The 24,733-nt window shown below is 42.3% G+C and overlaps 1 protein-coding gene and 1 long non-coding RNA gene across 7 annotated transcripts; one reads left to right on the top strand and one right to left on the bottom strand.

Moving 5' to 3' along the window:
* Window positions 1-898: 898 nt before the first annotated feature.
* Window positions 899-24,482, bottom strand: LOC105280322 (long-chain-fatty-acid--CoA ligase 4). 6 transcript variants are annotated; one of them, XM_026971998.1, is made up of 9 exons: window positions 24,296-24,481; window positions 9,998-10,109; window positions 5,222-5,576; window positions 4,576-4,944; window positions 3,859-4,254; window positions 3,428-3,740; window positions 3,088-3,351; window positions 2,732-3,007; window positions 899-2,638 (listed from the first exon to the last, which is right to left on the bottom strand). In XM_026971998.1, exons 2-9 carry the CDS (start codon window positions 10,015-10,017, stop codon window positions 2,484-2,486), a joined length of 2,148 nt encoding a protein of 715 aa, XP_026827799.1. In that variant the 5' UTR covers window positions 10,018-10,109; window positions 24,296-24,481; the 3' UTR covers window positions 899-2,483. The 6 variants fall into 6 exon arrangements, with proteins under 6 accessions (XP_026827799.1, XP_026827800.1, XP_026827801.1 ...); XM_026971999.1 differs by lacking the exon at window positions 24,296-24,481 and adding an exon at window positions 22,431-24,047; XM_011340793.3 differs by lacking the exon at window positions 24,296-24,481 and adding an exon at window positions 10,791-10,879 and having other exon boundaries at window positions 1,078-2,638.
* On the top strand, window positions 11,057-14,348 carry LOC105280318. The gene is made up of 2 exons (XR_894115.2): window positions 11,057-12,838; window positions 13,304-14,348. It is a non-coding gene; the product is annotated as an uncharacterized LOC105280318 (long non-coding RNA).
* Window positions 24,483-24,733: the final 251 nt, after the last annotated feature.

Below are 24,733 nucleotides of genomic sequence, written 5' to 3'. Positions count from 1 at the left end.
ATAATTTAAAAAATAAAATACACGTAGAACGTAAAAATTAAATTATATCAAGGATATCCTGCGATATTGCAACGTTACTAGAAACGTGAAGAAAAATTGGTACAAATTCGTAGATCTCTCTAATTATCGCGGACAGCGCGAAACTTGTCGAGCAAATATTTTATGCCCGGAGAATGGAATAACCGACAGCGGGAGAGGAGCGTTACAATAATATCCAAGTCGGTGATATACAGCTTTGTACATTTATTTTGTAAATGATCATTTTCAAATAGTAATAATATAATGCTATCAATAATATTAATAATATAATTGTATCTTGTGATGCCGTAATACCTGACAATTGACCATGCCTATCTATGTGTATGTATAAGTAATGTACAGAGCTTAATAATTAATAGAGATTAGTACCGACTCTCTCGTACACTTAGCTACCGCAGGAACTCTCGTAGCGAATAAAAAATAAGAATAAGCTGCCCCTGATGATTGGCTCTCGTTAGCTCCTACCGTTTCGTTTTCGTGCCATCGCTCGATCACTAAACATTATCTCGCGCTACTTTCGTAAGACGAAACGGAATAACATTACGAAAAACATTAAGCTTCTGTGTCCTACGTTGAATGCACATGTTAACTTAATTGCTCTTCTATGCGCTCGGTCTTACATATAATACAAATTTGCCGGACACCGCGCTGAGAACTTGGCTCGAGAACTCCGTGTCATTCTGCCAGAATTCAGAAAACACGCGATATAAAACGGAGAATAAGTTATTCGGATTTTATGTTCAATTAATAACATAAAACGTAACTGAGCCACTTTATGCGTGGAATATGTACAAATACACACGTACGCACGCGCATGTGTACGTGTACACACGAAAAGAACACTTGAAAAATCCTTTCCTGCTATTCCAAATTCCGCGTGTTTTTTATTTTTCCTTAATCGTGCCGTGTTTCGAGATATATTGCAAAGTACTTCGATATGTGAGCAGCATACAAGCATCTTGCATCACCGTGAAGCGCTTTTGCTTCGACTCGAACCGCCAGAGGCACCCGCGTGGAGAAATTAAGAATAAAGAACAATTATAGGTTCATAAACGTAACTCTTCATTATAAGTTCACAAGTTTCGTTGCTTCCTAATTACCTTCTTATGAACATACGTGCATGCAAGCATACAAGGATGAGACACGCGCGCTTCGTACATATATTCACACGCCCATACACACATACCCACACACATACACATACACGACGTACACAAAAATACAGGTTTTGCTGCTGGAACGAGTATCGTGATGTTTGAATCAGCGTTTCGAAAAAGCAGACGAAGCACATGACGTAATGTGGTAGTAACGCTAAGTGGTAATATCGGTGAGAGAAATAGAGAAATTTAATTTGCACAATACATTATTACTGAAACTGCCTCGAATTTTTATCTATGCGTGCCGAACGCAAACAATCCCGCGTCTTTCACTTCTATATACATATATATGTGCATATACATACATACACACATACGCGTTGCGTTATTTCGCGAGGGAACGAAACGGCTCTCCGGGTCAGTGGCCCTTCGCATCCAATCGAATCAAACTCGACGATTTTGAGTAATACTTAAAATAAGTACACCGTACGAGTCGTGAGCCTACCGCAAATCGGTATTCGTTCGCGAAGACGTTGTGACTGGCCTGTTAAACGTTAACAATTAGATACAGGGGGCAACGCAGGCACGACGAATCGATTGACGACGTAAATCGAGGATGACGTGACGACAGACGGGGAACGAAGTCGAGGAAGAAAGGGGAACGAAGAGCGGCAAGGTAGGTAGGAAGGTAGGTAGTAGGACGACAACGGCTTTCTCGAACGGCAACGGGAACGTCTTTCATTTATTTATTTGTTTTTCTTGCCAATGTCTTGCCGCTACGTCGTGCGCTACAGCGTAATTCTCTAATGACGCAATGACCTGCTCCCGTTAGCGCGCGCACGCGAGCTCGACACCCAGCGACACGTAGACACGAAGGACGCGTCGGTCTCACGCTTGGGTCGACGACGTTCATCTCGAAGTCGAGTCGAGTCGAAAAAGACGGTGATCCAACGGAGAGTCGATGTTGATGAAAGAGGTCGGAAAGATCTGTAACCCTCGGGGAAGACCCGACGAAGAAATGCGAGAAGCGATACTTTCATTTTACGAATCGAAGGATCTCGGCACACCCTCCGAGTGTGACTCTTTTCGTGCCCCCCCCCCCTCCCGTAACCGCGGAATTGGCCTGCCTGGATCGGTAGCATCTCGGCGATTGATAAACGAAGAAGGCCGAGGGCCGAACCAGTTTACGTATCCCGTGATCGCGGATCGCGTGATGCCGTGAGCTTACAACGAACGTTTTTACGTGCATACGAAGATTACAATCGAGGTACCGTCTGTTAGACGTGGCGATTCCCTAGGTCTCGATCCCCGTTACGCGCAGCACTTGGTGCATCCTATGGCGGAACATCACGAGGCGTACATCCGGTTGATCTCATGCTGGTAGCGTTCCTGGACCGCTTTCCGTTTGAGCTTGAACGCCGCCGTCACCAGGCCCATGTCGGGCGACCACTGTTCCGCGCACAGCTTCACCGCGCCGGGTATCTCGAACCTCTGGAGTTTACCTGCAATCGGAAGAACCGTCTTCAGCAACACCGAAGCTCTCTCGACGATAGTAATAGAAGTGGTAATGGTGAGGTTGAACAGGAAAAACGTACATTTTTTCGCCTGCTCAACGAGCTCTTGCAGTACCGCCTTCTCGATCTGCGGGTTACCGCAGAGTTCCTCGAGGCTCTTGCCGGTAATTCCTAGATTGTCTGCGATCTCCTCCAAGTAGTGAGGATTAGGTACGACTAGCGCCACAGTGTACGCCTTGTTTGCGTCCCCGTACACGCAAATGTTCTCTACGACGGGGCAAGTCTTTAACTCGGACTCGACCTTGCCCAAAGAAACGTACTCGCCGAGTTGCAGCTTGACCAAGTCCTTCTTCCGATCTGTAAGCGAACATTTATTCATAGAGATAGAGACATGGAGATAAGAACGGGAAAATTGCGCGAATCTTTTACCAACGTACCGATAATCTTGATGGACCCGTCCGCGTGGAACTCGCCGATATCGCCCGTTCGGAACCACTGCCTGCCATCCTCCTGGAAGAAGTCCTCCCTCGTCTTGTCCGGCAACTTGTAGTAGCCTGCGGACACGATGTCGCCTCCGATCAGGATCTCGCCTCGTGGATGTGGATGATCGGTAACGCGGTAGCCAGCTTCCTCCCAATTCTCCAACCGGATGTCACAAACCGTGGTGGGCGCGCCGACTCTGCCGGTAGTCCTGTCGTACGCTGAAAGAGGAACGATAGTGAGGAGAAACGTCGAGTGGCTTGCACGCGCGCTTCGTCCGCGACCAGCAATGCGTACCATCCATGACAGTTGCGCAAGAGGACGTCTCCGTGAGACCGTATCCTTGAGTAACAGTGACGCACAGGCAGAGTTTCACTTGATTGTGAGTATCCGGACTGAGCGGAGCGCCTCCGCAGAGAACGAGCCTGACGCGGCTGCCGAGTACCTGCCTCGCGGCTCCGAAGATGTATTTGTCGCAGAGAGGCGTTTCGTAACCCCGCTTGGTCCATTTCAGCTTGTATTCGTACGCGAAATTGAAGATGGCCTGCCTGAGTAGTCCGGACCTCTTCACTTTCTCGTTTATCCCTTTGGAGATGCGATCAAGAATAAGCTAGAACAGGCGACGATGTGTTATCAAGATTATTATCGAAATATTTATTAAAATCATTTAAAAAATTATTTAAAATTTTATTTTTCTGTTTATAAGACTTGCAAGGTACAATACTTACCGGTACTGCGGTTAAACAAGTCGGATGTAGGACGGAGGCGTCACCCTTCGATCCCCTCATAATCTTGCTGCTAGAATCAATTAGCGTAAGCGGCGAGCTGTAGCCGATGGGTACTCCGTTCAAAAGGCACACGCTCTCGGCGAGAAGTTCGAAAACGTGAGCCAACGGCAGGAAACCGAGGAAAAGATCGTCCGCTCTAATCTCAACCGCGTCGCAGAACGCTTTCAGGGTGGATAGAATATTTTTGTGCGAGAGAAGAACGCCCTTCGGCACGCCGGTCGAACCCGAGGTGTACATGATTATAGCAGTGTCGTCGCCCCTCGGCGACACGGCGCCAGCGCTCGATGTGTTGCCCATTTTGACGACATTTGAGAAGGGTACCAGTTTCACTCCGTCCTGAAACGAAACCAGACGATAGGAGCTATATGAGAGAAAAAAAGGACCAGGAAACCGCTCGTAAGTAGCAGTGCCGACGCATTATCAACGATTACGTAAATAGCATAATGATAGTCAATCACAGTCAATGCCACAGCCACCAGACGGAGAAGCTCTCAGAAGGAAATATTACTGACTCGGTCCAATATTCGGTTGTACGGTTAATTCATATTTCTTGCGACTTGGTTAGCGCCATTATATATATATTAAATCGTATTGAGATAGTTAACGTGTAAAAAAAAACTCATCTGCATATCAATTCGTTATAAAGATTGATCGTACCTTGTAACCTTTGGTATCGGTCGCTTTCAGCTGGTCCTCCATGTAGATAATCGTCTTGACCTCTGGCACCATCTCAAGCAATCGCTTGAACTTCGGCAGAAGATCATGGCTGGTAATCACGGTGTCCACCTCGGTCTCGTTGATGCCGTGAGCTATCGCTTCGTCTCCCAGGGTCGCGTAGATCGTCACCACGGTGAAATTCTGCTTGAAGCAAGCGTGTGCCGCGATCATCCATTCCGCCCTGGTCTCGGCGAAAATGACGATGTTCTTGCGCGCCTTCATGCCCAGTTCTGACAAACCACGGCCGAAGGACGCGGCCAGCCGATTGACTTCGTTAAACGTCTTCCATTTGTACTCTCCCATTTTATACTGCAAGAAGAAATAAAGGAAATTTCGCGATTAAATATCTCGCCTTCCTTCGGCGTTGGCATTAATGCGCGGCATTGAAGTACGCATGTAACATTGATCCGAAGAACATTTTTATTAATATATAGCTCTTCCTTCATCAATTTTTCATCCATTTGCATGCTTAATGTGAGACTAGAGATCTTCTCACATTGAAGAGGATTAAAGCATCGGGGCTTTATTCGCGCATTAAAATCTAATACGTAGCGCAGGATTTTAGGATGCCGGAACATGATCTTACCTTCTTGAAGACTCTGCCGTTGGGTTGAGGCTCGTCTTCCTCCGCTAAGATCTGCCTGGTACCAAGACACCTTTTATCACCATGCATCTTGACAACCCAGAGAAGCACTTTCTCCAGAGTGTCGACCTTTTCGCGTTCGAGCATAATATGCGTCGGTTTTGGGGAGTCGACGCTTCTGTAAGTGATCTGGTCATCATTCTTAGAAATCGGACGGGCCTTGATTCTCCTAGAGGCCTTGCGCTTCTCCCAGGGTCGCTGAAGTATAAGATACACGGGAAACGTCAGCAAGTCGTACACGTACGACAGAGCCTTGATCGCGTGAATCGCGCTGGTGATCCAGAAACCTTCCATCTCCCTGTTAAATAATGGAATCGATCAAGAAATATTGATACAGAGAAATTAGTTCGTTAACATCAAGCGTAAAATTTTGGTGCTCGTACATTGCATTAAAATTTGGAAAAAAGTGCAGAAATCGATCGTCATAATTATGAGTAATAATAAATTAACAATCCTCATTTTTAATTAAGTCGTACTTTCTTGATAATTTAAATCATAAATATTCTGCATTATTGAATCTCTTTGAAAGAGAAAGGAAACATCGAATAATTACGTAATTTTTACATTCGATCATCGCGCTCCAGCTTCGTAAAAAGAAAGAAAAAAAAAACGAAAGATAGAGCACCAATTATCTGCATTTTCATAAAATTCTCTTATCAAATTCCGTAATATCTCAGACAATATACGGACAAGTTATTTACACGAGCGAGTAGCTTCGAAGCGTAAACGAAGATAAAAGCTCTCGATAGAGGGCATCGGTCGAAATCATGCATCGTGCATCGTGCAAGTACAATTCAAGTCAATAATAATGATACAGCGACTTCCTATCTGCGAAATTGATAGGCGGCAATTAATCGTCGGCATTAATTCATTCGGAAACTTATCGACGAATTGGCGCCGTTTTCCTTATTGCAGCTCTATACATAGAAGAAGGATGCACACCTTGAAATGCGCAACATGTCCATTAAGATCGATAAAGTAAAAGCCGTTAAAGCAACAAAAATAATCATACATCTATCGGCAATATGCACATCAATAATTAGAAAAACACAAATGCACTTACAGCTAATGAAGAAATTAATTAGAAACCTACTCAAGTTAGTTTGACTTTTCTATTATAGTACGTTACCTTGAAATAATCTATCAACAATGGTGTATGTGGCTATTGTTTCTCGAAGGAATAAAAGAAATGATGTTCTTACGTAATTGACGAAAGCGCTAGATTGTACTTCCTTTAATGTTGCGTGTAACCAGCAATTAAAGGGAACCGATCGACGATTGGTTTGGTCTGACGAATCAAGAGAAGATACTGTACCCTTTGAGAAGTTGATCTGCTTGATACGATTCTCTAAGACACGCTCCACAGGTCTGATCAAGTTATCTATGTTCACACAAAAAGGTAACAACAAGGATTTCGTACGGCTTTTGCCTCGTACCGCTTTTAACCCGACCAACACGTCACGATCGCGCGATGTCACGTCTGACTTTGATGAACTATCAGTTTGCGCTGAACCACAAAGTCAATTTAGATCAGCGGACTAGCATATCGGTTGACTCCTTTTTATTCCACTATTGATTACGCCGTATCGCACTCCTGATATATCCGGCCATCCGCGAACTTTACGCCGCACTTATATTATATCACTTCCACGTCCAGTGGCGTCAATAAGTACTTCGCACCGTGCGCGTATGATTATCTATCAATCAAGTTTCTTTTAATTCTGTTTTGCTGATCGTATGCACTGACCAGGCGATATCGCACCGCATGTGAACTGTACTTGGTACATGAACCATTGACTGATAAACACAATCGTGCTACTATATATAGCCTCACGTTTTGCGATTCGATTTAAAACGGCAACTAGATGAAGGTGATAATGTGAGCTTTAACTGAAATTATTATGGTTTCCAAAGGTTCTATCCAAAGCGATAAATTTTATAGATCTTTCATAATGATATAATATCTATTTTTACGAGTAAAACAAAAATAAAAATTAAACACGTCAATGCAAAGCAAGATTAAATTAAAATAAATTATTTTTTTTACTAAATCATGAAAAACAATTTTATAGGGCAACAATTTTATATAGAAAATCCTGCAATTAAACTTGTAATAAAAATGTTCTCTCGATTTCAGAAACTAGAAAACAGATTTAAAAAGATAATGATTGTTTTGAATGTTGTTTATGGAATATTCAGTACTACAGAGTATATATTAACGTCAAAAACATATTTTTAATTAAAATGTAAATGATTATGAATAAATCCTTTGAGTCACCAGTGAGTAGTAATATAAACGTGTTTATTCTCAACCAAACTGGCCATATACAAAAATATTACTTAAATATTAATATTAGTTGATGTATTTAAAAAGATAGTTTAAATAAACCGTATACATTTCCATTATTTTAATTTTAGAAAACGATTCTCGTAATAATTGCCACTTGATAAGAACCGAAATTGTTGGTCGAAACGTCGTGACGTAATATCTTTGTATATGGCTAGTTTAGTTGAGAATAAACACGTTTATAAAATGTAAATGTTAAGCACAATTGTATGACCTTTTTCATCTCTTGATATCAATCTTTTAATTTTTTCATTTTTAATATTTATTTTTGTATCTCTTTATCTATACAAAAATGTAATACAGGATCCTCTTATCTCCGTACCATGTCAAATGTGTCATAAAAATTGGTGATTGAGGAAGCATTCAGTTCTGGAGCACCTCCCGCAATGATCCAGTTGACAGATTTAAATCGAAGGAGGAAAGCAACGGAAGAGCAGGCGATCGAGCTGATCGAGATTCCAATATCAGTGCGGACTTTGAACGGCGCGAGTTCACGTTCACGTGGCGAGAGAATGGAGTCAACCGATTTTCCTCTCTTCCTCTCTTCCTCTCCCTCTCTCTCGTTCTCAATCTCGAACCTTATCTGCGGTCAAGCGTGTGCCCAAAGGGTAATGCATCTCTCGTTGTACATACATATATGCATATGTATGACGGAAGCAGAAGGAGGGAGCATGAAGGGGGGACCCCAGCAGTGTGGTAACGCTCAGACATCTCACGGCCAAATGCAAGGGTATATACCGTCCCGTTGGAGACTCGTGAGGCTCTGCGGCTTATCTTTCCATCGATTTGCCATGCGACGAACCGTTGACGAAATAAAAAAAGATGTTCCTGTGACCGAGAAACGTGGCTCCTCCACGATCCAAGGAAACGAATAAAAACACGAGTCCGAATTACACTCCGAGTAATAATTCCTTATTCGCTTTTGCGACTCACACGACTCTACGACTATTTAAGGCGGACGTCGTGAAATATGAATCACGTGCACGTCGTTGTGAGAAGTCTCAGCTTAGTCTGTACTTTTTTTATAGCTGCGACATTCACACGGAAAAGTATTTTGTATTTGCGTGTATACAATGTTATACGGACTGAGATGTTATACGGGATGTCTTACCACCATCGGTGTAACTAAACGCGGCTACTTATCGCGCAGTAATCACGAAGTTATGCGCAGCAAGGAAACTGGCAAGTCCATTAAAAATGAACAGCACATTCTAGCTGTTTCCTTGGACGTAAATCGATACGCGAATTAAATCTATATACCTCACTGTTTTTTAGTTCACATAGTACGCGGATTAACATATCGCATAATTATACAACAACCAAACGCGTGATTATGTGGGATGCAGCAGTTTTCAAACGAAAAACAAAATCGTGAATAAAATACGCAAATTATACGAAATATCGTCAGACCTTCATCCAAATATTCCTGTGACGTAATTGCACCGAGATGATTGCGAATTTGTTTGTGTGCCAATAATTATTATTAGAAAATTCTGTCGTAGTATTTGCATAAAATGTCTCTAAAAAGAAGATTGCATTTAACTTTGCGACGGTATATACTATAAGTCGTTAAAAAATTCTTCGCGTTTTTTCTCTTATGCGATATAGATAAATTATACAATACTAATAAAATATAAACTAATTAAACTGCCTTTTCAAAACAAAGGAAAAAAAGACAGATACATGTATTGACGAGAACGTCAATTTTCTTTCAACGTATTAAACGTGACAGCGCGATTCTGAACGTGATTTACGCAACTCCCGCTATTCTCAATCTGAACACGAAATCCGAATCACGCAACCACATTTTGCGTCAAGTACTCAACACAGTACAGTCTCTGGCTTTGATTTGTGTACCGCATGCTCTGATAATATCAAAAATAAAGGATATCGTGCTAGAAATTAAAGACAGATAAAAATCGAAGCGACAGAAATAACTTGGGGGCTTAGTATAGATCGCCAGATAATAAAATTATATATAAACATATAACTAAATATGTAGGTAAGTATCAGTGCACGATGTATAGGCACGTGTTGCACAGCTCAAGAGTGAAGTTTAAAATGCAGGAGAAAATTCCAAAGAAACGTGCTTAGGTATTGTAGTGAGATAAAGAGTAGATCACAGAGCTTCGATTGTCGAATGCAAATTTTTCAGGAACCCCCGCCGAAGTTCGCGGCACTTCTCTGGCAATCCGGCGTGCCGACAACTCGCATGCATCCAGAGGGGGTGGCGAAAAATCGCAAGCGACAGGAAGACAGAAGTTCTGCAAAGAGAAGATTCATGCGAGGGCATAGCGGCGCATTAGCAGCCTCGTGTTGTATCTACGAACTACACAGCAGCATTTTCCGTGCGTTTGCGCTACGGAACTCACGGTTTGTCGTCCACGATCATGGTGGCGGCACTATTCGGTCACCCTTATGCCCTTATGACACTGACACTCTACTCGGCCGAGGTGACGCCTCTTTGATGCGGATTAATTAACACTGCAAGAAAAACCATTTCCAATGTCGGCAAAATGTTAGTCAGACCTCCAAAGAGTGTGCATGCGGTGCATACGGAGCTCGCATCCGGCTCCGAATTTGGTTCTCCACTCGAATCCTGTCGGGAATCCTTCCGGGAATTGAGGCAATGTGCCTGTGACTCGCAAGCATTTTCGCAAAAAAAGTACTTGCCTCTTTGGAGCCACCGCAGCTTCCTCGAGCGAGGAAGAAGAGCTCGAGACGTACGCTCGCATAACATAACGACGTGTTTCATTATGTGATAACACCTAATCGCTGCATTACGTGTCGGGCATGCTAAATCGCCGCATCTAAATGGCACGACGCTTTAACGGGACTCCCGGAAAGAAAAAAAGATCGTGACACAGTGTTTAACGCACGAGAAAATATCGTAGTGTTTAATACCAGCATCAACGTGAGCCCATTTGAAGGTATCAGTTAATAAGCGATCGCGCGCATGTGAATCGCACGTGATGGGGATTCAGCCGGACAATCTGCAATTATGCGCGCGGTCAACCGTCGCGCGAAAAGTAATCGAGCTATTATACGATCGTGAGATTTATGCCCGTTAATCGCAACTTAATACCTGCGTTTAATAAATGGTGAGTAAAATTCTACAAGTTTGCTTATAATATATTTTTATTTTTTTCTGCAACGTGGACTTACGCGGTGCATAGGCATAAGATCACGATATCCGATCGCGATCGGAGCCCTACGGTGAATCCTCTAACATCCTCGCGAAATGCACGTGCAATCCGCCCGCGAAAGAATTTCCGGCACAGCCGGCGATCATGCGAATCGTCCTCGCGGTCCGTCAACCGCGCGGCAACTGACTCGGTCAAGTGCACTTTGCCCCCGATATACCACGCGTGCACGTGTCAATTCGCAAAGAGAAATGCACGCGCTGCACTCGGGAAGCGCGCGCACGGTCATCCGATATGACGACAGCGGCGAGTTTCCCGAAGTCCAACCCCTGCACGATGATGGGTTCCGTTTTGGCACGCGTATGTAAAAATTAATGTAAAAATAACGAACTGCGCCGATACGAAACGCGTGGGAAAAGCTTGGGAAAATATTTCGGGAAGAAGCGGAATGACGTAAAGTTGTCCGAATGTCTCGCACGAACGTTGCGATGCAGAATAGCAAATAGTCCGTCCACGACGCAATAGCGTAATTTAGTTTCAAACGTGACGGATGCTGTAATTTGTGAGTGATAACAGATGCGAGGCGACCACATTTTACGATCGCGCGCTTTGCACGTCATGGAATTCTTAATGTTCGGTTCTTTTAGCGTTTTTAGCGAGAAACGATGAATAAACACGTGGCATACAAAGTAAGAAATAGCCTGATCACTGAGAAAAATTTTCATCGGATAAAAACCGATTACATAGTAACAAACGGATATATCTGATTAAAGTGCATAAAAGACAAAGGAAAATGATCGGACATATCCGATGAAGGTAATCGGAAAACAAAATTAACAATCGGAAAACTATTTAATCGGTTTATCCGATGAAAAATTTTTCTCAGTGATTGATTCCTCTTAAAAAGACGAAAGTAAAGTTCACGTTTCTTTCTGCAGATAACTATTCAGATTCGCGACGCTGATCGATGGTACAAAGAACAAGGACAAGGATCGCGACAGCCAGGTCGTTTAATCCACTTCGTGAGATTGCACGGATAATACGAGATCCGTGTTGTCATCAATCATCAGTTTTCCTCGCAATGATATCTACTCGCGATGCGGAAGTACGAAATAAATCTCAATCACATCTGTGAGAGATACGTACGAGAGAGAATCCTCCGAGCGCTCGCAAAACTCAGGATGGAAAAATTCCGAGAACGCAGTTACGTGTTCTTCCATGCAAAAAAGAAGCTAGATGCATATGCACGACGAGCTACTAAAAAAAAAAAACTGAAACTGGAGAAAACACGCCTTCTCTGATTGATTATACAACGCGTTTAAGTTTTATCGCCTCGCGTGACCACAGTCAGATAGTCCGCGTTCGCAAAAATACGCGTAAGGAAACGCATTTATCAGTCCGCAGGTTCACGCGGTTAAATACGATACGTGTCTTCCGAGGGTTAAAGTCCGAAGAGCAAGATTGTATTCCAAAGTATATTAGGTAATCAGATCCCGTGCAACGGGAATCATTGGGCCGTCTCGGCTCGCCTGTTCGTATTTTTCTCGGACGGCCCTATCGGAGCGGGTCCGAAGTTCGACGTGGCTCGAGTATGCCCCCCGTCCACGAGGGGCACGAGGACGTGCGGAAAAGACGCTCGTAACGCCGATAAAGGTCCGTCTCCTCCTCTCCTGGCACTATTCCCGGCCGCGTTGCGTCATCGCGCTTGGTACTCGTGGCCCTCATTCACCGCGTGTCACACGGACGCCCGATCGATTATAGGATCCCACAATACGCGTTTAGCGTTTATAAACTACCGGATATAATTAAAGTCGACGCGTGAATAATGCTGTTTGTATTAGCACACGTCATGTGATATTGCTCACATCGTACAGGCCACGTGGTCCCGCAGCGGTATTGTTTTCGACGAGGATCAACTCGCTCTAGACGATCGCACGACGACTTTCAGTCTCGATTAACGAGCATCCGCGATACTTGTGACCATATTACTTTACACAAAAATGCGAGCGATAAACCGCACGTTTGTGTATAATTTATGGAGTAATCGTGAACAAGGGGCTGAAGTAATTTGTGAGTATGGCATTGAAATTTGATATCTTATCATCACAACATGTCGTTTATGAGGTATCTTTTCGTGGAGAAACGGATTAATTTTACTACGCATTATAACAGACGTCGCAATCATTCCTATGAATCATTGCGTGACTCCAGAAAAATCACATAAAGCATACTAGTAATCTTATCAACGGAGGATCATCGTGTCATTCCATTCAATGCAAAACTTAATTGTCTCCATCATATGTACTTTGTTTCATAAAATTCCTCTAATAGCGTGTATCACTTTAGTTTTAATATATAAATATTATTAAATCTATATTATTTGAATCTAATAAATTAATAGATTTTATTCAATCAATTCTCTACTCCCGAAAATTTCTGTCTTCCTCTCTCCCTCTCTCTTTCCCTCTGATATTGAAATTGGCACAAACTCATATTGCTTATACACCCACATTAATCGTAAAAGTATCGTTTCAGGGTTACGATCAGCAGATGCTGAGCCTACGTCCACGAACGCCGATCTTGGGGTTAACCACGTTCGACATGCTTTCGGCATGGGTGTCCGAATTAACGTTACTGACCCAATTTACAAGCACGTTCGTTAGACACGTGGAAATAAGCTGTGGTGCACTCACATCCGCGACCCATCCTCCGCAACGTATTTAGCGAACGTGACACAATGGCAAATGCAAGGTAACTCGACACCGCACCGACAAGCTTCTAAGGGTTTAACCCAAATCAAATACGGCAGCCTGCGTACTGGAGTTTTACTAATAAAAAATCCATAAGGAAACACCAGTCGACAAGAAATACAAGAAACTCGAGACCAAACGCGACTATCTAGACTTGCGCGCAACAATATTTGCTTTTCATACGAGTATCCAAATGTCAGATTTACACTGCAGCTTGAAATTTACATTAGCATGTCGCGTACGCGAGATCTAAGTTGCTTCTGAAACAGCCATTTCAAAATTTATCTTGCCTTCGTTATCGTTGATTTACACAGGTTGTCTTCGAAACCGTCATCGTTATTTGAAGGGTAGATTCTATAGAACATTCTAACACAAAGATATAAAGACTGTAGTAGTATTTAAGTGGAAGTAAGCTATTAAAGTTCAATAATGGTAGAACTGAAATTTTGTCTTAGAATGTTTCATACATAGAATCTATCCTTATTTATTATCAGTAGTTTTTAGACAATTTGCACAGTTTTGTACAAGTTAACGATATCTTATCTGATAATGTGAATACACATCAACATTGTTTCTAAATTAGAGGACTGCTCACTAAGCACTACAAGTGTAACGATCGTCAATATTATTATTGATAAATTCGAAACTACAAGAAATTCTATATAATAAATGTAACAGTAACAAGTTAATAATTGAAACAAGATTGTAGCATTTCGAATTTCATTTTAACACTTCGAAGTTCAAATAACTATGAATTCCGGATCCAGCTCGAATAATTTTGCTAGGCTAACAGCAATACAACAATCGAAATTATAAACAGTAGAGGAAAGTCCCCCGATTATGAGATACCATATCGATTTTGCTGAATGTAAGGAAATCTATAGGCAGAATTTAAAAATTTAATACGTTATCTTGAAGAGAATTTAATAAGCTTTAGGTTGGTGAAATGAAAAATCTAATTTTAATATTATTTTTTCTGAAAATTAAAAAAATTTGAAAAAAGAGCTTTACGCAGGATCGAGAAAGTGTGCTCCTAATATAAGATACCTCGAGAAATCGATGTTAAAAGTGCAAAATACATTAGTATTGCAATTAAAAAACTTTATTAGATAGTTTTATAAAAATACTGCTGCCACAGCCTTCGCCAAATCTTCACGATTCCACTGTCGACGCATCCTTGTTTCTCTAACCTCCATAGTCAGATTCTATAAAAATTAAATACAAAACTTCGTAATATAAATTCGTATTAACTTTTCTTTAACCTTAAGTAGTATTTTCTTTCTTTTTATTACACTACATAATCTTCATATTCGAGCAATAATTATCTCGTATTAAGAGTACCCTGAATATCTCATTATACGAGCCACACGCCCAGCGGTTCCGCGATCATGAAATCTAACCTCTACAATTAAGCAATTCAACAAATCGCGTATTTTCCTGTTACTACGATTCTACTCTATCATTGCATACTGAATTTATTGCCAACCATTTCTTTATTATATAATAAACAAGGTTTAAAGACTAACCTCAAGTTACTTTGACATGTTCACAATTTCACAAACCTTTTCTTGCAAAGGCTAAACGCAATAACGAACAATGAATTTTTCACTAAATACATTTTACACCAAGAGTAATAAGTTCATGGTGGAACTAACAGATAGTGCTCACTAGTTTAGCAGAAACCCCATTATCTCATATTAGGAGCATATCTCATAATAGGGGATTCTCCTCTACTCTTATGAATTAAAAGATATATAATAAATAAAGAAAAATATAATTTATTTAATGATAATTTATGTAAAGGAAGTAAATATAGATATCACGAGTTTTACATAATAGTCTGTCCATGAGCTTATATAAGGTTTGAGCTTATACAAAAACCTGTTTGCTATATACGTACAGAGCAAGTTAAAGTAGCAATTAACATATCAATCGCAGCAAGCAAAAGCTATAAATATTACAATTACAAGGTCTACATTTAACGTATGCAATTGCACATTCCCTCATTAAACCTTTCATTTCTCGCATGGACAACTATTATTAATAAAATCCCAGACATTGACCGACTGCGCTATCCGCCGTGCAAAGATCGTTTCCATAGAATAGCAATCCGTAAGAACTCCGTCACTCGCAGCGGCTGATCGACTCCCCCATCGATATCGTGTAGGTGCGTTACCTGTATGTTATCAACCTCGATAGATTATATCGTAAGAATTATAAACAGGGATGTGAAAAGGTACAAGAGCGATAAGAGCGCGGCGCGATAATGGATCTTGCAGAACCATCAACGATCGAGACGTGTTTCGGAATCTGAAGTCGTACTAAACTGAGCTCTCGTGCGACGCACGAAACGGCTGATTACGCATTTTAATCTCCGTCAATCTCGCGATTACATACGGCACTAACGGCGGGATTATTCCGCGACGAGCCGTTACGTAAGTTAGTTCACTACATTCACGCATGTTGAAAACGATTATTATCACGAAACGCGATTGGTGACGAAGTGTGCGATGACTTGGATCGTCTAGACTAGAGTTCTTGTTTGAACTGATGCGTTAACGCAACACAGTTTGAAACAATTGGCATCGGATTCCGGATTCGATCAGCTGTTGGAGTCGATGAACGGGGATTACACTCCCGTGGTATTACACGCGCTGTAATCCTGCGGATCACGCGTGCTTTTATTTGTTGAACGGCCGAATCACGCACGAGCGTACAAGCATTCTAAAGGGATAATCGTGACAACGATCGTGTCTAAAGGTCAGGTTTCCAAAATTTTCCCACATAAGGAACGCCGAAAGAGAACCTGGTGTAGGGAAGAGAACCTGATCAAACACGTGAGATTGACAAAAGATATGCAATACCTGAGAGCTAAGATTTCTTAATTTTTCTAGATTTTAATGCTGAGTCCTTATCTCTCTCAAAATTTTTCATAAAACGACCAACGCAATAAAATTTACGATCCGGAGGCGGTTGCAGCAGTATCTAATCACACTAGCTAAATATAAATAAATTGCGATATTTTGGACCTTTTTTGAAGTGGTATCTAGGAAAGATAACCCTATAGGTTTTTGGGTCACTCAACTTGCTGTAGTGCCATACATGGTATCACCAGTATTACGGATTTGTCGTGTTGAGGTTTTTTGAAAATTGCGCGGAGGATTAATACGTCTTTCCCCGCACAAAACTCGTTACGTAACATTACCGGCGTCGACCAAAGAGAACTGAATTTTTCATGGAAACCGATCATATTTGGAAAACCTAGATACGTTTTGCATTATTTCGATAGCAATCGCGGTCGGCACAAATGGATAGAAGAACTTTTAAGTTAAATTTTTAACTTAAATTGCACACGTGACTCGAACAGAGATCGTTTAATAAAAAAAAGAAGAAAAAAGATTGGCGCCGTTCAGAAATATGCGGGATCGCCGTCATAAAACCTAGAAAACTATCAAGCCTGTATCGAACTACACAGTGAATAGTGAGAGTGCAATTTGATGATTGAGACCTAATCAATCAAAATGTACCAGACAATGTTTTCATTGGTCAAATCAAATCCCAAACTCCAAATTGAAATCTGATTCTTCAATGCGTGATCCGACACGAGCTTTAGGATTTTACCTGCGCGCAAATCTCATCACGAATTCACGAATGTCGCTAATTATGCACGTGTATGTGCCGAGTGTTCATGGACACGCAGCTGATCATCCTACATCCGCATTGGCCCGAAAAAACCGGTTTTACTCACGCAACAAGCGGAAGGGAATTGACGGAAGAGGTACACGACGAGGGGGAAGATTTCACGCTACATCGCCATTATTAATCACCTCATGCGCGGCCGACGATGAAACCACCATGTACTACTTTACGAATTGTTTCCGTCTAGTCGATCATATCCACGTCCGACTCTGGCACGAGCAATGGAGACACGTATTGCACTCGATCGACCTCGCCCGCGTTTTGCAGCTGTGATCGATCTTGCGCAGGTGTTCGATGAGCAACGATCGAACGAAATGACACTTGATCTTTTCTAATATTCGCGTTTGATATGATTTGAGAAAACTGACTCGTCTGTACTGCGAAACGGTTTATCATTGAGGGAAAATAATTGTCATCCTCGGTTTACTCATGATTTATCGGAAGTAATAAAAGAGCTATTAGTGCTCCACATATTATTGATCGAGGTGAATGTGCGCTCCACATTTGTAACAGGTATCGCTAATAGTCGTATTAATACTACATATGCTTTCGAGTATATCGGAGTATAGCGAAGTTCATTTTATCATAACTTATTTAGAATGAAATATCAATTATTTTCATATTAGCAGAATATGAAAAACAGAGCTGTACTTCACAAATGATATAATAATCGATTATAAGTAATCAAGATAAATTGTTTCGAATTATATCAGGTTACTCAGAAAGTCTTTTCGGATTTTTTGATAAACCTAAAAAGCGCAATTTCTAAACTCGAAGTATTATTTATTGGTCAATGCAGAATTCTCTTCTACTAGAGCTTCTCAAGTTTCTGAATCAAGAGAACGGGAGCATCTTCTGCAGTTCTCCAAAGAATTGAACTTCTTTCTATTGAGAAAATCCTGCAGCGACCGAAATAAGTAGCAATTCAATGTTAAGCCAATAATAAACTTTTCGAGCGATCAATGAAACGTGGTTTGATATTATCTTGATAGAACACATCTTTCTTCTTCACCAATCTTGCTTCAATTTGTCGAGCTGAACACAATGTTTGTCCAAGTTGAGTGTTTGGTTTAGCGGAAGGAGCTCGTAATAAACGATACCCTTCCCCATTATACCACCATACCAATCTCATCATATACTCAGCAATACGCCTACCTTGGATGGAGAACGGTCTTTGCAACTGTTTGCAGAATGCCTATTCATACTTATCTCGCTGTCCTCATAATCTTTACGCTCGACAGTATTGTGAACAATCCATTTTCCATAGCTTTTATCTGCCTCAAAAACGGTTTGTTTGCATTGCGTTTCAGCAGTGAATCGAGAGTGGTGAAACAGTCCATTAAATTCTTGTCGATCAATTTATATTGCACCCACACATCGAAACAATTCATACATTCATCAAACAATTCAAGCTTTACCAAATTGATATATGTGACCAAATATGACTGTAAACATTAAATTGTGATATTTTTAATATTTTTGCAATTGCCCATGTGTGAGTTCGCTCCCATTATTTTTCATTTTGTCATCATCACTAGTCTTTGGCTATCAACTCGCTAACGTGTTCCCAATCGAATAATTAATACATTGTATAAACTTACTATTGTAATATAACATCACCTGTTGCGAAAGGACTTTCTGATTACGCCGATATGATAATAATATGATAAAATAATCCCGTTTTTTTAATATACATTTCGATAAAGCTATCGAGAAAATTAACAAACTCCAACACAATAAAAAACATTGCTCAATCACGCCCAGTGAGTTGGCCAATTTTCAACGAAATCGATGACTGCATCGCGTATCGATAAGAGCTCGTGACGATTCGCATTTCCGCTCGCGAGTGGCTTCGCATGGACTCGATTGCTTCACAGAGCGTGCACTGACACCGAGCGCTATGTAATTTCTCGTGGTTTGCATGGTCAGGAAGTTGAAGTCGCGGTTGAGTCGGACTCGTCGCGAAACGTTAACGCGCGATGCAGAACGGAAAACCCGACGACACGCACGTTTAACGATGCTTGATTCATCAGTATCAGGATAATATCGAGGAAATGCTACTTGATACTTTACTTATTGCACAAATTAAAGCAAATTGCAGACAAAATCTATACAAAACGAGTAAAAGTTTTGGCAAAGTGACTTGAACTTTTGCCATGTTGGAAGACAGATTTAATTTAAACTCGCCGAGATGCGCGTACCACGCGCAAGTTATTACATTATTACGCCTCCTTACAGGAAGCATTCCTTCGGAGTAATGCATAAAACATTCGAGATTCGACAAAAATCCGAGATTCTGACGCCCACAGTTGGCGAACGTCTATTCGATGCGCGCTAGCCAGCCTACTAGCAGCTGCAGCTGTGGCAGCAATAACAGCAGCAGCAGCAGCAATGGTAGCAGCATGAACTCGTCCCTTACCTTACGAACCGCAACACAACCGGGTGGTTCCCCTCGCGCCTTCCTGCTTGCCGAGAGATCGCTGTCGCTTCCAGCCGCTCGCTTTTCCCACCGCGATCGCGAGAGAGGAAATTATCACTACGCGCGATTCAAGGGTTAAGAATGGTGTGGGTGTTGCGAGTATGCCTGCTGCCTGCCTGCCTGCGTGCGTATATGCGTGCGTGTCGCGTTGCTCCCTGCGCTGCGCCTCTGGCCTTACGGTTGCGTTTTCGCTCACGAGCGCGGTTTGGTGCAGGGCGCACCGAAAGGTGGGCGGAGGGCAGCGTGACGTTGCGAGAGGAAACGAGAGAACGAGAACGCGGTACTCGCATCCGGCACGGTTGGCGAACGACTGAGAGTACGCCGGGGCATCGGCTGGGTATCGCGCGAGCTCACAAGTTTCCGAAGAAGTACCTTTGATCTTTGATCTCGGACCCATGGGCGCGCGGATTCCGCGGCCTCCCTCGTGAGATAAAAGTTACGAGCCGGGCTGCGAGGAGGTAAAAGCGACGACGGGACCGATCCGAGAAGACCGGCGCAGCTCGACGCGGATATCGCGGTCGTCACGTAGAAAATGCGGTCGCTCGCGCGATGCACCGTCCCACTTTGTCGAGCCCGCGCGCGAGCGATCTGGCGAGTGGACTTTCGTAAATCGTGCGATCTATCGAGAGCGCGCGTCCCCCGATTCGAAAGTATTCGAAATCGTCGCAAATCGATGACTACTAGTCACTAATCACGGATGTGCTGGTTACTCTTTGAATCGCGCTTCGAAAACGTGCCAGCTGATCACGCCGCGCGTGATAAGATCAGTTATTAGTTTCGCGCTATTGAAGAATCCTCCAGCAATCGGGTTTCTTTCATTCCGGTTTTCCGACGTGATAATCGATACGGAAGATGGAACGTCATCATCAACCTATCACTGATCGGCGGCGCACAGTGAGATAAAATGCAAATCTAGCTGGACAAAACTAAAAAAAATCAATATTTTTAAATTAGTCAAATAACATAGTAAAGTATTGTTAATACTTATATAACGCAGATTCTCTCTTAATAAGGCCAGTAAAACATTGTCATAACAACGCCCATAAAAATTAGTTTCTCAGAGTAATTGTTTACTGGGAAACGCATTGTGTCTTTGCATAATTATAAAAATATATTTTTGTAATTAAATTTTAATATTTTTATGTTTCTTTGAAAGATAAAATTACGTTCTATTATTTTTATGTTATTTATTTTATTTAAATCCTTATATATTGGAAGAAATATAGTAAAAAGTAAGTATTATTTTATTGTGATTAGTATACTATATTATTGAATAGAAAAGGCTTCATCCGGCTTTATCCAAAGAAATCATATTATGATTAGAATCTCTTTGTACTACATATTTTAAACATCGTAAAAACGGTGCACTACTTTTTGCAACTTTTGCAGATATTCCATCTTTTATGAGAGAGAGAGATAGATTATTTTAAATAATATTGAAAAATATCTTTATTCATTTTGTATAAAACTTGATATAATTCAGAAATAAAGTCTCAATCATCAACAAAAGATGTTGGCGGTCGCCCAAAGAAAAGATTTGCGGATGTTAGTAATAAAACGAAACGAAGAAGGGTTGAAGAATTAAAAACCAATATCTCAACAGAAGAAATTATATTTGCGGCAAAATATCATTATATGATGAAGGAAAAAGAGCTGCAGCTGATCTTAGAGTTTTGTCCAGCTAGATTTGCATTTCATCCCACTGTGCGGCGCGTTATCAAAATGCTCTGGCAGTTCGTTTTCTAAGGTAAATCTCAGGCGTTTAAAAAAAAAGAAATTAGACGGTACATCCGTGAGAACAGAATACGTGGCATCCGCCAATCAGGTCGACGCACGGCTATCGCGCGATGGTAACGCGAAATCTCAGAGAAAATTCAAGTCGTGTAATAATTAGTGCGAGCAAATTCAGGGCCAAGCGGATCGGCGCCCGACTGCCGTCGCGAACTTGCTGGACTTCCAACATCCCAACGCGACGTAGATTGAATCGCCGACTCCGCACGTCGACACCGAGAGCACCAATAATATCGCGCCACGCTGAAAGCTGCGGAAATGTGTAATTCCGCGGTTACTCGCACGCGCCCTTAACTGTTCTCTAAATATCTGAGAGTCGGACGAAGATCTGGGAGCAAGTGTAGATATACCTTGCCAATGAAACTTCCGCAGCTATTTTGAATGAAAATTCTTGCGCGAACGTACAGGTCCTCGACGGTTATCGGGACACGATCATCGCTCGGCATCAAAACAAGTCTTATTTGTGTTAGTCGGAGATTATAACGTGTTTGGCTGTACGTAATACATGATGGTCATGTGATTAATCAATGTATACCAACGTGATTATCGGTACACGTCAGCGTAACTGGTTGAATTTTGGTTCAATCTTGGTTAGTCTCGACACGAGCTACGCCGAAAATTCGCAATGATAAATGACATTTCCGCAACTGCGGGAGAATATCGATCATACATTTCGGTATGGCTTGTAGTATTTATACTATTCTTGAATTATTTCTTAATAATTCAAGAATAGTGACGTCAAACTCGCTGCGCAAAATCGTCATAACCTAATTCGTCTAACCTGAAACACGAAAACTACTCCGATAACCGTTCAAGATCGAATCCACCGCAATACGCAACTCTCTGCTCCAGAAATCGGCTCCGGAGTTTGACCATGATCCACATCTCTCAGCGGGTCACCCTGCAGGTCGGGAAATATAATACATAGATCATTGTTGCTTACGTCGAAGGTTCTATCTGCCCTCTGAAGGTTCGGGGGTCCAAAGAGCGTCAGGTTTCAGGTAACTTTCCGCGCTTGCTGCAGGATTCGAATTTCTCAACAGCTGTCCACGAGTTTCTGCCCCGAGTTTCCCGAAATACGCGCGTTTTCACAGCGGCTCGCGGCTCTCAAGACTCGTTCGAGAGGCTGCGTGATGTCATCGCCGGCCGATCGGTTTCCTCGACGCACTCGGTCTACTCTGCTGGATAAGCAACCTGTTCCGTCGTATCACGCGCGTGCTACACGACTGCCAACACGAGGTATCCGGAACGCGAGCTAACGTCGACGCGGGACACGGGACGACTCGAGGATCAACACCGGGGCCATCTTGCCGCCTGAAACTAGCGGGATCGATGCGCCGCCGCGAGCGTCCTCTGCCGACGCATCGTCATCGTCATCGCCTTCGTCACCGTCCTCGATCGAGAATTTTCAAACTTTGCGGTAGCGCTGCCCTTGTACAAAAAAATGCGCGTTTCCTTTTTCTTAGAAAGTGTCATTAAGAAATTTCTAATCAGGAATTTTCCAATGACAGTTTGTAATAACTTCGATAACGTGCGTTGTTGTAGGTACTCTGGAATTTTCAAACTTTCAAAAATGTTAAATGTTTCGCAGCCTGAAGTCTTGAAAAGAGCCCGTAAAACGCAAGTGCGAACAATGATGATTTTTTGAAAGTTTTTCTAATTTACAAAACGTTTTGTTGATAAACTTCTAAAAATTGAAGCAACGAAATGAGGACAAATTTAGAGATACTGTGTGCAAAATAAAACGCAGATAAATTATACTGCACGTACACAAATAAAAATATATCATTAGCTAAGCCATCTATTTTCCGCCATCAATGATTTTGCTAATTACCGTTTTATAATGCGACGTCTCGCGAGACGGATGAGTCATACCGAGGCGCTAGTGTATAAGTTTAATTTTCTACAATCTCAGCAGCGACACGGTAGGTATCAGTTAGCGGTAAATACGGCTGATTCAATTTTCTTTCTCTAGTTGTGTTAGTCGCGTTTATATTATGGGCCGCAATACGATGGCATTTATCGCTTACGGAGTCTCAGCGACACTCCAAGCACGTTTCGAAAATATTGTGTACACGAGCACGTCATGTGAAGCAAGTGCGGGGTAAACTCTCGGATGTGGAATAAACTCTTTCAAAACGATACCTGGGGCCGACATTCATATCCATGTTTACGAACGTAGTCTTAAGCGTGTCTTTTGGATCATGCATCTGATTGACTAACAAATATCTTAAATTATTAAATGTAATACCAACTGTCTTAAAATTAAATTTAAGATAGCCTTGGTACAAGAATAGGCTGTGACCGTTAGAGATCGAGAGACATTATTTATCAGTTACGCAGGGAATCGTGTCGCGCAACTAGGTCGTACGATAATCTATGTGATTTTTACCGATGATATATTATATAATGTAATTTTCGAAAAATTATTATTATTGCATTGGTCTGTCCGAAATCGATATTTTTGTATATTCGTATTACATATTTTGTACATTATACAAACTGTGCATTTATTTACACCGCGTACGGTAAGAAACGCGAGAAGTAAATATACCGTTATATCGGACCGTCCTTACCTTGGAAACACGTGCGAGCACAAGTCGCGGTCCACGTATCGCTTACTGCTCTATTCAGTACACGTGCGTGAATATAGGCACACCAAAATCGCGCGAAAACACCGCTCTAATTGTTAAACGTGGCGCAGGCGAACAATAACACAACAAATCACAGTCGCAGCGTAATAATATAATAACGTATTGCGAATATTGCACCCGGCTTCTGGTGGGGCTACCTGGGGATTTTACGTACCTTGCTTGCTTGAATTTAAAACGTAACAGGCGCTGCAACTGCGAGACAACGTTCAGCACAAACAGTCAGCGTTTTTATTAGCCGCGGTGTGCGTCGGTATGTGTCGGAAAGGGTTCACATTGCACCACGTTGCATCGCGCGTCGAACCGTACTCGAAGCTGCGGCAGCCCGAAGCACGGAACGGCCGGTACGCGGCCGTACGCGGATCTCGATATAGACAGCCGGCCCGCGCGCGGACCAATGGGACAGCGACTCGCAATGGGCGGGGATGTGGCGTGATCCTCGGTGACGTCACGCCGCCGGCCCGCGCGATCGATAACTCGAAACGTACGCGCGTCGAAACTTCGCGCCAATTCACGCGATACATCGACTATCGGTGACGCGCGGTGGTGCGCCTGCGCGCGCGATCCGCCGTAACTGAATCGCGCGCGTCTCGCG

Source organism: Ooceraea biroi, chromosome 8, assembly GCF_003672135.1.
Source record: "Ooceraea biroi isolate clonal line C1 chromosome 8, Obir_v5.4, whole genome shotgun sequence".
In the NCBI taxonomy this organism is placed as follows: domain Eukaryota; kingdom Metazoa; phylum Arthropoda; class Insecta; order Hymenoptera; family Formicidae; genus Ooceraea; species Ooceraea biroi.
Note: the sequence above shows the minus strand (reverse complement) of the source record. Positions and strands in the feature narration are given on the sequence as shown.

Bases quoted from the DNA above. Each gene is read 5' to 3' on its own strand.
- LOC105280322 (XM_026971998.1), bottom strand. From the start codon at position 10,017: ATGATCGTGGACGACAAACC. The intron at 5,577-9,997 runs GTGAGTTCCGTA...ATTATTTAACAG, and splicing joins ATGATCGTGGACGACAAACC to GGAGATGGAAGGTTTCTGGA. The intron at 2,639-2,731 runs GTACGTTTTTCC...TTCCGATTGCAG, and splicing joins CGTTGAGCAGGCGAAAAAAT to GTAAACTCCAGAGGTTCGAG.